This window comes from Haliotis cracherodii, unplaced genomic scaffold (assembly GCF_022045235.1).
Source record: "Haliotis cracherodii isolate W230 unplaced genomic scaffold, xgHalCrac1.p SCAF_12, whole genome shotgun sequence".
NCBI lineage: Eukaryota > Metazoa > Mollusca > Gastropoda > Lepetellida > Haliotidae > Haliotis > Haliotis cracherodii.
Window position 1 is genome coordinate 20,807,341 of NW_027266267.1, and position 15,928 is coordinate 20,823,268.

At 41.9% G+C, this 15,928-nt stretch overlaps 1 protein-coding gene across 1 annotated transcript; it reads right to left on the bottom strand.

Annotated features, from left to right (window-relative positions):
• Positions 1–2,530: 2,530 nt before the first annotated feature.
• On the bottom strand, positions 2,531–6,539 carry LOC139457166 (ankyrin repeat domain-containing protein 50-like). The gene is made up of 2 exons (XM_071238590.1): positions 6,326–6,539; positions 2,531–3,465 (listed from the first exon to the last, which is right to left on the bottom strand). Exons 1-2 carry the CDS (start codon positions 6,537–6,539, stop codon positions 2,531–2,533), a joined length of 1,149 nt encoding a protein of 382 aa, XP_071094691.1.
• Between the last annotated feature and the right edge of the window lie 9,389 nt (positions 6,540–15,928).

Genomic DNA, 15,928 nt, shown 5'->3' on the forward strand with positions numbered 1-15,928 from the left:
TCCTGAGTGGTTCCATAATCCTGAGGGGGTTCCATACCACAGTACACAACTACTAATGTTATCCGATCTGGGTGGATTTTTACAGGTCAAAAATTGGGGGAACACATATGCATTTCAATTTGCATGGAACTCACGTACATCGGTTTACTATGGCCGTTGCCGTGATGCGTTTGGGTGAAAGGTTTTATTGTCATCTGCTTTGTTTTTTATCATCAAATTTCATTTTCCCAGAAAACGTAATGTCAATTTTTAGAAACTTTGACAAAAATTACACAGATCTTTAAATGTAAACTTTTCATGCAATGCTACTTGGGGTGACGTTTCTTTTGCGGTTCAGTATACATATGCTGTGATTTGAAAGGACATAATACAAACAGATAAAAACGGAATCAGAGAGACGTCACAGTGAGTGAGTGATTTTGCTTTAACGCCGTTTTTAACACTATTCCAGTTATATCACGGCATGTCAGCTTAATGTGGGAGAAAGGCCCGAAGTGATGCAGGTCTCAGACGTTTACCACTTCAGTGAAACCCACTAGCAGGGATATGGTACTGACAAACCTAGAAACATAATCAGGGTGAACCAGGATTCTGGCGAAGCTCTGCACAGCGAAACGCGGCGCCTCAGACGACTGGGCCACCGGTGCCCATGCGAGACGTCAGTAGAGAACACACCTCTCCAATTATGTGAAATGGCTAACAAATTTGTTCATAGATAATAGTTGTGTAACACTTAAAGATAACTTACGTATGGTTGTACATATATTGAAATTGTTGATATATTGTTATTATTGAATTGTAAACGAGTGAGTGAGTTGGATTTAACGCCGCTTTTAACAGTATTCCAGTTATTTAACGGCGTGTCAGCTTAACGTGGGAGGAAAGCCTGAAGTGATGCAGGTATCAGACTTTCACCACTTTGGTGAAACCAACGAGCACGGGTATGGTGCTGACAAACCTGAAAATATCATCGGGGCGAACCGGGATTCGTACCTACAGTCACAGGTTTCTGGCGTGCCCAAGGGACGCAACTCTGCACAGCAAATCGCGGAGCCTTAAACGACTGGGCCACCCGTGCCCTTGTAAACGAAGGGAACAAAGGACTGTCGTTGTGATGGGAGATGAAAGCAAGCACCCGTCATACAATTAAGAAAAAGGGACTTATATAATTTTGTAATGCAAGAGTGTAGTAGTATTGTCGAAATGGCGCCAGGAAACCAGGAAATAACTCACTCGACCGCTGTGTTCAAGTTTCATCCTCTTTCCTATTTCTATGCTTTACTGATTTACGGTTTTATCAGTGTGTTATTGTTGATATATGTGGAGAGAGTATTTCAAGATAATGTTCACCTTATTCAGTCGCTATAAAATAAATTACATCATGCCATTTCACGTTGGGTGATACATCGAAGTAGACCTTTAACACAGGCTCAGCTACTCGTGGGTTTGCGGAGATAATGTTAAATCATCACATCACAACTGCTCCAAGCTTTCATTATAATGCTTAATTACGAACACCTACAAACAGCCCCCGTGGTCTTGTGGTAGAGCGTCCGCCAGGAGAGCGTAAGACCTAGGGTTCGATCCCGCGTCATGTAAAAAGACGTTAGAAGATAGTACCTGTTGTTACCCTGTCTTTCGCTCGGCATGAAGGGGTGAAACAAGGACTGGTCTGTTCGGAGTCATTATACTGTGTCTCAGTGGGGCATTCATGTTAAACTGCGGCATGGTATACACACACACACACACACGAGCATGCACGTCGCTACATAAGTGCATGCTCTTATAATATCAGATTCGCCCTAATTATGTTTATCCACACAATACCCCTGCTCGTTGGTTTCACCCAAGTGATAAACGCCTGAGACCTGCACAACTATGAAAGTTGGTTACCTCAACAACACTGGCTGTTTGTTTGTTTGTATTTTAACGTCGCACTCAGCATTGTTCCAGACATATGACGTAGGTCTGTAAATATTCGAGTCTGGACTAGACAATCCAGTGACTGATATTATATGAAGCGACCCGCGTCATCGGGGCAAATTGACCCATCAACGACGTCTGACTAATCGGACCAGTCCGATCCACAAAGTAGCATCTTGCCTCCAGCATAGTTAATTGTACAACAACTTATACCAGGGGATCCACACGAAGGTGTTGATATAGGGGGAACGCACGTACGATATGTACAGCACGCTTTGATGAACGGATTACCACGGGTAACAGTGTATTGGTGCGTAAATAACACGTTTACACTGTGTAACATATTGTTGAAGCACCGGTAACTCATATACGCTATGTAGCATGTGTGGTAGATGTGGTATAATATGTGTTTATTTAAGGTACCATGTGTACAATATGTGTTGATGTAAAGATAACACGTATACAATATATCATTTATATCCACAAGTGAAGCATCGCCTCCTGTACTCATGACTAAATCAAAGACGTCTTTATGTCCCTTAGTTGCTGCAAACATCAATGGTGTCCTCCCGTATAACCCTCGACTGTTGATTTCCGCAATGTTCTGTTAGAGGATGTACTTTACCATCTCCACATGTCCTTCAATGCAGGCCACATGTAGGATGTTATCACCATTACGATCAACTGCAGACACATCACCTCCTTTACTCATGACTAAGTCAAACACGTCTCTATGCCCCTCAGTTGCTGCAAACATCAATGGTGTCCTCCCATACATCCCTCTACCGTTGATGTCCACAATCTTCTGTGAGAGGATGTATTTCACCATCTCCACATGTCCTCTAAGGCAGGCCAAATGTAGGATTTTATAACCATTTATATCCACAAGTGAAGCATTGCCTACTTTACTCATGACTAAGTCAAAGACGTCTCTATGACCCTCAGTTGCTGCAAACATCAATAGTGTCCTCCCGTATAACCCTCGACTGTTGATGTCCGCAATGTTCTGTGATAGGATGTACTTCACAATCTCCACATATCCTCCAAGACAGGCCAAATGTAGGATGTTATCACCATTTATATCCACCAGTGAAGCATTGCCTCCTATACTCATGACTAAGTCAAACACGTCTCTATGACCCTCAGTTGCTGCAAACATCAATGGTGTCCTCTCGTATACTCCTCTGCTGTTGATATCAACAATGTTCTGTGAGAGGATGTACTTCACCATCTCCACATGTCCTCCAAGACAGGCCAAATGTAGGATGTTATCACCATTTATATCCACCAGTGAAGCAATGCCTCCTTTACTCACGACTAAGTCAAACACGTCTCTTTTTCCCCAGCGTGCTGCCAACATCAATGGTGTCTTCCCGTGCTCCTTCTCTCTACTGATGAGGTCAACATGACCTTCAGTTAAGATGTGCTGCACTCGGCTAAGATCACCCTCCCTGCAGGCTTCATGGAGTATGTTGTCTCCAGATTTTTTCTTCTGATCTCGTTGCTGCTGTTGAGATCTCGAAGGATAGAACTTCTCCCTATCTGGAAATATGTTTAATGAGATTTGTGTCACCACAGCTAGTGAAGAAGTACCGGTACTATTTATGTTTACATTCTAAAGCACATTTGTTTCATCACAGAATTGAACAAATAATTGCTTTTTCAAAAACTGCTTTACATAAACATAAAAACATATCCCACCATAATTTCTGACATCTCAAATATAATTTAGGAAAGTTGGAAATCAAGGTTAATTCAATAGATAGTTTCCTTATCTCACAGTCTAAACATTCTTTTGGTGGATTGGGGATATTTCTTGGGAGGTATTGTTTCTTTTTGTAGACATACAAATATTTGCCCTAAAATGAGAAATAAAATTTTGGCCCATCAACATCATATTCAAAAACAATTTCAAAAAATTGTCTCAAATTCAGGAAAATTGAAATCCAGTTAAACTCGACAGATATTTTATACAATGTCTATTCCCACTCCAACCCTTAAGTAAAAAAGGACTTGAAAACAGACAAAGGATAAGTTAAAGGCTATTACCTTTTACACAGACAGCTTTTCCAGATCGACTCACTATACACCTAGAACCGAGACTGCAAGACATGTCTGTGCAGGGACCAGCGGGTACCTTTAAACAGAAGCAAACTGTCAACTGTGTGTTCGCGAATTTCTCCTCCAAAGTAGCACACTGTGTTATGCTCTGTCAGTTCTTGAGAAGCATCGGTCTTTTGTCCTAGTTGAATAACAATAAAAGCGGCAAAACTCGTTCCATATTCATATGGAATCTCTGCGTAAAGAATGAACATGTGTTTATGAATCACTATGACATAGTGATAAAGAAAGCGAAGAAGATGAACGTATCCTGACCCACCGGTGGTACCCGTCACACATGCATTAATTTTCACTTGACGTTGTCTTTCTAGATATATACTGACGAAAAAATGCAACTGTGCTTCACATTCAGTTCAATAAAAAATATAGTTATTCTGAAATGAAATAATTTATCTTGTAATATATGTTCATGAAGATATCTTCCCGACTTTAAAGTCGTGATACACAATGTGCACGTGCATGATCATGCACGGAGCACAATATTAATGTTTGCATGTTCGTTGGGGGCATGATACTCACACACGTGTTTCTTGTTCACCTGAATAGCACACAGTGATATTTTAGGTACCAGGTGTTCAGGAAAACCTTTTTGTAAGGCAATGTCTGGGTTATGGGACAAAACGAAGCTGCCAGATATTTTTAAGTTCATCAAAACACAGTATTATCCATTTGTTGACATTATCAGCAACATGTAGATACGTTATGTACAAACACGTGACGTCACGCCCACAAGACAACCGTATTCGGTTGTAGCATCTACGGAATCGATACGAAACTGCCACATTAACAGCTCAGACAGTCTCTGGGTTAAGCCTGGTTAGTGGCAGAACCGTACGCAAGTTGTTGATACGCCGTAGATTGGTTCTACGTCACCGTCAGCCAAGCCTAGCTTGGTGTAGACATCTGAGGTTCAGAATCAGGACTGGGACAGTATACTGATGATGTCCAGGTTTAATCTGAACAGGTCTGATGATCGTGCAAGGGTCTACAGGCGTCCAGGAGAACGTTTTAGCTTGCATTACTCAACGTCGCCTGTTTGGGGGTGGAAGTGTAATGGAATGGGCTCATATCAGAACTCTTGGGAGAACATAACGTCATTATAAATGGCAATTCGAATGACGTACGCTACCGGGACGAAATCGTTCGAGATCATGTTCTACCCCTTGTGGATTTAGCGTCACGTTGAAGCAGCATCGCCTTCCCCACAAACATCCCAGCCACCCACAACTCCACCACCACTAACCGTTCCACTTGTTGTAACAAACGTTTGCCATTCTTGTTTGTATCTCCAGACAACTCCCACATAGGACATGCAGGATGAGATGGAGCAACGTACACAACAAAACCAGAACCAGTCTGTAAGGCTACTTAATTGGGCCAATCTTTGGTTGCCATTTGGAACAACATCTCCCAGGCTGTTTCAACAATCTATTGTCTTCAATGCGCCGCCGCTGCCTTGCCTGCATCAAGGCAAATGGTGGTCGCTCCCGTTATTGACAGTGCTAATTGAGTTCTCACAACACCCTGTTAACAGGTATGGGTTTTGTCAGTCACTTTGATCCCACCGATGACCAATATTATGTTGTTGTTTTTTATAACATAACATTTACATCACTTTATATGAAACACAGTTACATGTTTCCGTTAGTATATATATTTAGTGGCTGGTTGGGTAGCATTGTGGTCAAAAGTTTGTTTGCTGAAGACACGGTACAATGTGTGAAGATCATTTCTGGTTTCCTCGATTTGTGATATGAATGAACTGTTGCCAAATGCGGAGTAAAACACATTTCATTCACTCTTGATATTTGACAGTAAATTACTTTTAATTCATGTAACGTAAATTGAGTTTAAACCGATATAGAATACATTTTTATGTACTTAATGTTTGTTCTTCAATATGATGTAATTACATAAGGAAATATTTTCTGGAATGGAATTAAACCAAATGAGTAAATTCACCTACATTCTTAAATAGGGTGGGTTGGTCGGATATACTAGTGATTAAAGCGTTCGCTCGTCACGCAGAAGACCCGGGTTCGATTCCCGACATGGCTACAATATGTGAAGCCCATTCCCGGTGTCCCCCGCTGTGATATTGCTGGATTATTGCTAAAGCAGTGTAAAACCATACTCACTCACTCACTTAAACAGGGTAAATATATTTACAGATAAAATCAACTTACATCTGAATGATTCTTTTGAAGAACAATAAATCCTTCATTCTTCTCAATTGGATTCGATTCACCAAGTCGTAGACGACAAGTTAACGTTTCATTACTGAATTCGTATCCCAAACAGCCGCCAGATTCCATGTATTTTATTTTGAGGTATTTGATGCCAATGTTCCTGATAATAGCAGAACGCTCCGTCTCCTTCTCTGTTGTTTGAACTTCACTTTGTTTGATGCTGGATGTTACCAGTCCTAACATTGAGTGAACAGCTGCTGACACCAGGAACAGCTCCCGAAACACCCCTGAACACAGTGGAGTCATCTTCAAGTCTGCACAGAAGATACACCAACTACCGACCACACACAGCTGGGTACGAATGCACGACTACTGATCGACACAACCAAGGTAGACCTGTTGACTTATGTATATGGACGTCATGTAACATATACCGTTACCACTGTACATCTTACATGCGAAATCAATAACAGCAAAAGTACATCCTGGAACCATCAACGAAAATGTCATCTGAAGTTTACTGAGAAAACAGAATGTGAAATCCTGAACGTCCTTATAGAAAAGTTTACTTGAACCTTCAGGTATATATATATGACATTGTTCATTAATTGTCAATTAGCCAATTCCCTTCCTCTGATTTGTCACCTGAACTAGCCATGATAGAGACCAGTGAGACAGCCTCATCTGTTTTATGTTAAGATCTATGCATAAAGAATCAGAGTGACAAAACCTCTCTCCACAATTATGTATGGCTCGAGTGAAGTCTCTATATAGATATTTGACAGTAAATTACTGTCGGCAAATAGCTGTGGGAGTTAAATGCATGTACCACGAAAATCAGTGATGACACCAGGTGTTCGCGAAAAGGGTAAGCATATCCTTACCCTACTCGTAGCACCAGCCATTCATATAATTTGCATAAAAATATAGTATTATATAAATGGTTCAACTCTCGTCTAATCCCATAACAATTTCAGCAGTGGGACTTTAATATGAGTATGCATGCATTGTAAATACAGTGCTTTTACTCACATCAGCCAGCAATGTTAAGTCAGCCTCTGTGTCACATAGTGAGGGATATGATGGACATATTTGACGCCATGATGAATGATAGGTGTGGTGTTGGGAACATAGGATAAGTGCCCAGGTGTTCAAACTCATGTCGTTCATTTAACTCTCGGACAAGCCAAGTAACAACAGGTCTAGCAAAGCATTGCAATTTGAAACGAACTTGATTAGGTAGCTGCTTTGTTCCACAGCAGAAAATTGGGTACGAATTCCGAGGGAGTTCATATTATCTTTGAACTTATTTGCCTAGAAACTTGGCTTTGGATTTTAACATTATAAAAAGGGTCAGGTAATGCGTAATTCCTAGTTTCATGTAAGTTATTGTATTTGTTATCCATAGCGACATGATATGGCAGATCTGTCAATGACCCATCGGGGATTCCGGGTTCGAATAGGTCTCCAGTAACCTATGCTGGTCACACAGTGGGGATTCGGGGTTAGAATAGGTCCCCAGCAATCTATGCTGGCCTCACAGTGGGGACTCCGGGGTCGAATTGGTCGCCAGCAACATATGCTGGTCACCCAGTGGGGATTCGTGGTTAGAATTGGTCCCTAGAAACCTCTGCTGGTCACACAGTGAAGATTCTGGGTTAGAATAGGTCCCTAGCAACCTATGCTGGTCACACAGTGTGGATTCGGGGTTAGAATAGGTCCCTAGCAACCTATGCTGGTCACACAGTGGGGACTCCGGGTTTGCATAGGTCCTTAGCAACCTATGCTGGTCACACAGTGGGGATTCCGGGTTTGCATAGGTCCCCAGCAACTTATGCTGGTCACAGTCAATGAGCATGACCACCCTATCCATTCAGGCGCCTCTCACGACCAGCATACGTTGTAATGGACCAGGTTTGTATATGGAATCCCCATTGGGTATGCCTAACTATTCCGTCTATACAAAGCATGCAGAGCTCTTTTTACATACATTCATTCATGTTTTCCCAATACCACACGCGCTTCCTATGAAGGTGTACTTAGTTGGGAATGTGTATATGTAACAGTGGAATAATACAATTGTTTGTGTCTTTGTACGTAGTTGATGCTTCTTTTTGTGGAAGTAGGAACGGATGTGGTTGCGAGTGAGGGCGTGGGTGAGGGCGTGGTTGATAATGCAGATAAGGGAGAATGGTACGGGTGCGGGAATGGGTACAGGTGAGGGTATGTTTGAGGAACGGGTGTGGGTGAGGGTACTGTGTAAGGGTGCGGGTGAGGGATCGGATGTGATTGAGCGGTTGTCAATGAACGTTTGGATGTGTTTAAATGAGCGGGTGTGTTGAGGGGTTTGAGTAAGCTGCTGTGAGTGGAGGGCTGGATGTGGAAATGGATGCGGTTGTGTGTATATAGGATGCTTATACGGGGGGTAATTTCAATGTTATTTTCATAATTATTATTGAATGTGGTGTGCATACATACATATAAAATATGACTTTTTGAGTCTTTTAGTGTCTCGTATGCCATTTTGACAGGCAGCTGAGATTTTAATTCTATATTAAAGTATATAGAGAATACTACACATTTTTACAAAACGAGTGGACTTTCTATGGTATCTGACCCATGATATGATACCATGGAAAGTTCGCGAGTTTCGTAAAAATGGTATCTAACGAGAATGAGTGTGGTATTTTATTTATTACCCACGTTAAATATATATATTTAAGTGTAAAATACAAAACAACTTTCGTTTGTTGACAAACCAAACTGAAACCGTTTGCAAAATCTGGTTGCGTATAAATATTGATATGGGCATTGTTGACATTTCTATGCATACGCATCAACAACATGCGCCTGCAGTTATGTTTGCAAAGAAAACAGCACCGAATATAACAAGGTCAAACTTGTACGACACACGTGTGACGTACGGATTTAGTATCTTACCACCTGCATCTTCACCACGTGGGTAATAAATTCATTTATTATGCGGCAGATTCCTTTTGTCAAGCGAATGCTCATGGGGTTAGAAACCATTTTCATCCAGGTGAATTGATCAGTCAATGTTAATTCTCAGCTCCCTGGGGGGTACATACACAACCATCCAACCTGCCAGTGAGGCGTTAGAAGGATACAAGTCACATTCATCCGACCAAGAGACAGAGAGATAGAGATAGAGAGAGGGAGAGAGAGAGAGAGAGAGCGAGAGAGAGAGAGAGAGAGAGAGAGAGAGTGTGTGTGTGTGTGTGTGTGTGTGTGTGTGTGTAAACCACACAGTTTCCTATTTGATGTATAGACAGGGGATGCATGTTTTCTTTATATTACACGAATGGCTGCAGATACCATTTACCTTGTTACTAGTTGTGGCATCGAATCGATTCATATTTTGTCTATTCACTTGATCGCAGTGACGCACTGATCGATAACAGAGCTGTGATCAGTGACGTCATCCGGTTTACTTCTTTCTACTAATATCAAGTGTGAACCTCCACAAAAAAAGATTCATAATAATATGATGATAATGCAAATTATACGGACAAAGAAGATTTCCTGAGCACCCTTAAACTATACTGTTTTGACACAGACGTAGGCGAATGCGACTTAAGCACTTATCTATGAATTACAATCATCACGATAAAATAGCCATTCACGGACCTGGAATTAGCAAGCTAGCCAGCTTAATTCAATAAAGAAGAAAGAATGATAGCATGTTACTCATGCAGGGATGTGACTGAACCACAATACCACGTTACACATTATTTCATAAATAATCCTTGACCGCCTACGTGGTCTACTGGTAGAGCGTCCGCCCGGAGAGCGGAAGGTTCAGGGTTCGATCTCGACCGCGTCATACCAAAAGACGCTAAAATATGGAACTTGTTCTTACCCTGTCTGGCGCTTGGCATTAAGTTGCTAAAACAAGGAAGGACTGGTTGGCTCGGAGTCAGTATACTGTGTCTGAGTGGGGTATTTATGTTAAACTGCGGCATGGTATCTCAGTGAGCTAGCACTATAAATCGTCATCAGTCCGGACTAGTACAAACAGCCACACAAACACACAAACGTGCATTCACGTCGCTATATAAGTGCAATAATCTTGGACGCGACGTTAAACCCCATTTCACCTCACCTCTTAAATAATCCTAATTCTAGTAGTCCAGTCTAGTAGTGTAGCAGTGACGTTTTCACGTTGTATTATGTTTTAGTTTAAAAAGACAAAAGCATTTCTTGTTCGTGTTAAACGGTTTTGTGGGCAATAGTATTATGCGTGGTATTCCCTTTGCCTGTTCCTTGTCTCGGTCAGGTTAATGAATATGCATAGCACGTGCATTTCATGTTAGTTGGTATCTTTGTTATAATATTGAGGATTTTGATTGGCTGATTTGATCGTCTGCTTCAATGAAATTGTACCTTGTGGTTTCGTACAACTTAACATTTGAGAGGTGAACTTGGGAGCTTGAACACAAGAGTGGTCAGCAGGTACCACGCCCTGTGTGTCGTCGTACAGAGACTTTAGACGGAGTAGCTTTGTCTTATAGACGGGATAATACTCTTCCACGTCTCATAAAAATAAACAGATTCACACCCCACAGCAAGTCATGTTTTCCCCTCTGATTTTATCCAGCTGTGTACACTTGTACATTTAGATACCCATTATTTTGAAAAAAACAAGAGCACGAGTAGAAACAAATGTACGCGAGAAACATATTTCAACAGCTATATGTACGGCTTGAATACTGCTGAGAGCGGCGTTAAACAACAAACAAACAAGCAAACAAACAAACAGCAGCAAAATGTTGGTAGTCGTCGAGCGAGGTAGGAAAATCAATATACATGCGTAATCAGCTCTCCGGTTCCAGGAAGCAAAGCTCACTGTTACCCGGACCGCGTCAGACTTCAGCAGACTCCGGAGAAGCAAACGTCGTTTGACCAGGCACTGAAAGGTAATATTCAGACACATCATCAAAACTTACACATATTTTGCCTTAGCAGAGTAGCCATTGCCAACACAGCATGAAATATATGTATGATGTTACCATGGTTACGTTGTTTATTATGACAACAGTTCATTTATGATATGAAAATATATCTAAATCTTAATGACATTTATTCTTTTATCAAGTTATGCCTTTGTATCTTACTGTTGGAAGACACATGTTTTTTATTGATTGAAAATGGAAGATGTATTCTGTGTACTAAACGTATTTAATGAACAGTACGCAAATTATCATACGACATCAATTTACTAGTATATCTATCGTATCTAGGATCTAAGAAGAGTGGGAGAATTTACACATGCATTTCGACCGTGATATCCTTTATCTGATTAACGTGTCTGTGTGTCTATAACATTCGGAGCTCTGCCACCAGCAAGTACAACGTTCTGCTACACATCGGCTGGCATGAAGTAGACCGAGACACCCTATTGCGAGTCTGCGGGTCAATATTACTTTTTTGTTGTCGTAACTAAGCAATGGGTAAACAAAACACGTAAATATCGACTGTGTGTATCAACCCAATTGTAAATATGACGTCAGGGGTCGATAAGTGGGATTGTCTAAGAGTCGGGCCAACGGGTAAAAACGAAACTTGCATAGCTGGGCAGATCTCAAATGTCCATAAACGTATAGTTTTGCTCTATAAATCGCGTTTGAATCAAAATGTATATTGAACAATGTAATAAAGTAATAATTATAACTACATACCGAGAGTCCTCGTAGAAAAGTCAGAGTCTTGACTGAGAAGGTTTGTCACCGGTGTGGGTGTTAGGATGTTAGGGTGTGATGTCCGGGGCAGGAAATGACAGTGCTTTGACTACTTTTCTTTCATTTATTAACGTATATGGCTTCCCTAATTAACCTTTACTCATTCTTGATAAACCAACACATGATGTCTTTTTGGAATGGACATTCGCGAATGTCGAGTAGCTGACACGACACGCGTAGAAAGTATAATAACTGTTAAAGCACCTTTAAAGTTACTTAAAGTACTTTACATCTATAGACTAGTATTCTGGCTACCTAAATACCACTTTATAGTGTCTAAGATTGAAAGAAATCACGGTGCTCAAAGTGAAGTCTTTTTAACTCAGTGTTTCGTCAGTGTTGGGTCCGACTTGGCTTGGGCTGTCAAAACCAACTTTAACCTCATAGATGTATCATCAAATGTGTGTACATGTTTAGACCAGTATTATATCTACCTATATACCACTTTATAGTGTCTAAGATCTCGGTATTTAAAGAAATCACGGTGCCCAAAGTGAAGCCTTTTCCCAGTACATTCTCAACATGTCTCTACCAGATGTGTTTGGGCTGTCTTCCGTCCGACTTTGGCCAGGCTGTCAAAATTAGCTTGAAACTCACAGATGTATCATCAAATGTGTGTACATCAATAGACTAGTGTTATATCTACCTATATACCACTTTATAGTGTCTCAGATAGCAGTATTTAAAGAAAACACGGTGCTCAAAGTGAAGTCGTTTTAACGCTACATTCTCAACATGGTCTCTATCAGAAGTGTTTCATCTGTGTTGCGTCTGACATTGGCAAGGCTGTCAAAATCAACTTTAAACTCACAGATGTTTCACCAAATGTGTTTACATCTATAGGCTGGTATCATGTCTACCTGTATGCCTCTTTATTATGTCTCAGATCGCAGTGTTTAACTGAACCATGGTGCTCAAATTGAAGCCCCTTTAACTTTATATTCTTTATGTTTGGTCTGTATTATGTCCGACTTGGACTGGGTTGTCAGAATAAACTTTAAACTCTCAGATGTATCATCAAATGTGTTTACATCTGTAGAATAGAAGTATATCTGACTGCCTGCCTGCCTGCCTGCCTGCCTGCCTGCCTGCCTGCTTGCCTGACTGACTGACTGACTGACTGACTGACTGACTGACTGACTGACTGACTGACTGACTGACTGACTGCTTGCCTGACTGACTGACTTGAATGACTGCCTCTTTACTGACTGACTTACTGACTGTCTCTTTACTGACTGACTTACTGACTGCCTCTTTACTGACTGACTGACTCTTGGCTGGCTCTTGACTCACTGAGTGATTGACTGACTGACTGACAGATTCTTGACTTTCTGCCTATTGACTGACTGACTGGCTGACTGACTGACTGCCACTTGATTGACTAACTGACTAACTGCCTCTTAACTAAATGACTGACTTTTGACTGACTGAATGCCTCCTGACTGCCTCTTGACTTACTGACTGATTGACTGACTCTTAACTAACTGACTGACTGACTGCCTGCCTCTTGACTGACTGATTGACTGAAAGCCTCTTGACTGATTGACTGCTTCTTGGCTGCCTCTTTACCGACTGACTGCCTCTTGACTGCCTGCCTGCCTGCCTGCCTGCCTAACAGACTGACAGACTGACTGACTCTTGACTGACTGACTGACTGAAAGCCTCTTGACTGACTGACTGTCTCTTGACTGACTGACTGCATCTTGACTGCCTCTTGACTGACTGACTGCCTCTTGACTGACTGACTGCCTCTTGCCTGCCTCTTGACTGTCTGACTAAATCTTGACTGACTGACTGACTTTTTACTGACTGCCTCTTGACTGACTGACTTAATGACTGACTCTTTACTGACTGACTCTTGGCTGACTCTTGACTGACTGACTGACTGACTCTTGTCTGTCTCTTTACTGATTGACTGCCTCTTGACTGACTGACTGACTCTTTATTGACTGACTCTTGGCTGCCTCTTGACTGACAGACTGACTATTGTCTGACTCTTGTCTGACTGACTCTTTACTGACTGACTGACCGTCTCTTGACTGAGTGACTGCCTCATGACTGACTCTTGACTGACTCAGTCACTCAGTCACTGATTGACTGACTGACTGCCTTTTGACTGACTGACTGCCTTTTGGCTGTCTCTTTACTGAGTGACTAACTCTTGACTGACTGCATCTTGACTGACTGACAGACTGCCTTTTGACTGACTGACTGAGTGCATGTTGACTGACTGACTGACTCTTGACTGACTGATTGACTGACTATTGACTGACTTACTACCTCTTGACTGACTGACTGCCTCTTGACTGCCTCTTGACTGACTGACTGACTCTAGGCTCTTTACGGACTGATTGAACTTTTGACTGACACACACACACACACACACACACACACACACACACACACACACACACACACACACACACACACACACACACCAAGTCAATGAGCATGACCACCCTATCCATTTAGGCGCCTCTCACGACCAGCATACGTTGTAATGGACCAGGTTTTTACGTGGTAAAATAAAACCATTGAGTATGCCTAACTAGTCCGTCTATCGGAACAACAAAATACTAACTACAAAGCATACAGAGCTCCTTTTATATACATTCATTTATGTTTTCCCAATACCACACGCGCTTCCTATGAAGGTGTACTTAGTTGGGAATATGTATATGTGACAGTGGAATGTTACAATTGTTTGTGTCTTTGTACGTAGTTGAGGCTTCTATTTGTGGAAGTAGGAACGGATGTGGTTGCGAGTGGGGGCGTGGGTGAGGGCGTGGTTGATAATGCAGATAAGGGAGAATGGTACAGGTGCGGGAATGGGTACAGGTGAGGGTATGTTTGAGGAATAGGGTGTTGGTGAGGGTACTGTGTAAGGGTGTGGGTGAGGGATCGGATGTGATTGAGCGGTTGTCAATGAACGTTTGGATGTGTTTAAATGAGCGGGTGTGTTGAGGGGTTTGAGTAAGCTGCTGTGAGTGGAGGGCTGGATGTGGAAATGGATGCGGTTGTGTGTATATAGGATGCTTATACGGGGGATAATTTTAATGTTATTTTCATAATTATTATTGAATGTGGTGTGCATACATACATATAAAATATGACTTTTTGAGTCTTTTAGTATCTCGTATGCCATTTTGACAGGCGGCTGAGATTTTAATTCTATATGAAAGTATATCCATTTATTATGCTGCAGATTCCTTTTATCAAGCGAATGCTCATGGGTTAGAAACCATTTTCATCCCGGTGAATTGATCAGTCAATGTTAATTCTCAGCTCCCTGAGGGGTACATACACAACCATCCAATCTGCCAGTGAGGCGTTAGAAGTATACAAGTCACATTCATCCGACCGAGAGAGAGAGATAGAGTGAGAGAGGAGAGAGAGAGAGAGGGGGGGAGAGAGAGAAAGAGATAGAGATAGAGTGAGAGAGAGAGAGAGGGAGGGAGGAAGAGAGAGACAGTGAGAGAGAGAGGGAGAAAGAGAGAGAGAGAGAGAGAGAGAGAGAGAGAGAGAGAGAGAGAGAGAGAGAGAGAGAGAGAGGGAGGGAGGGAGGAAGAGAGAGACAGTGAGAGAGAGAGGGAGAGAGAGAGAGAGAGAGAGAGAGAGAGAGAGAGAGAGAGAGAGAGAGAGAGAGAGAGAGAGAGAGTGTGTGTGTGTAAACCACACAGTTTCCTATTTGATGTATGGACAGGGGATGCATGTTTCTTTATATTACACGAATGGCTGCAGATACCATTTACCTTGTTACTAGTTGTGGCATCGAATCGATTCATATTTTGTCTATTCACTTGATCGCAGTGACGCACTGATCGATAACACAGCTGTGATGAGTGACGTCGTCGAGCGAGGTAGGAAAATCAATATACAGGTGTAATCAGCTCCTCGGTTCCAGGAAGCAAAGGCCGCCGTGCCCCGGACCGCGTC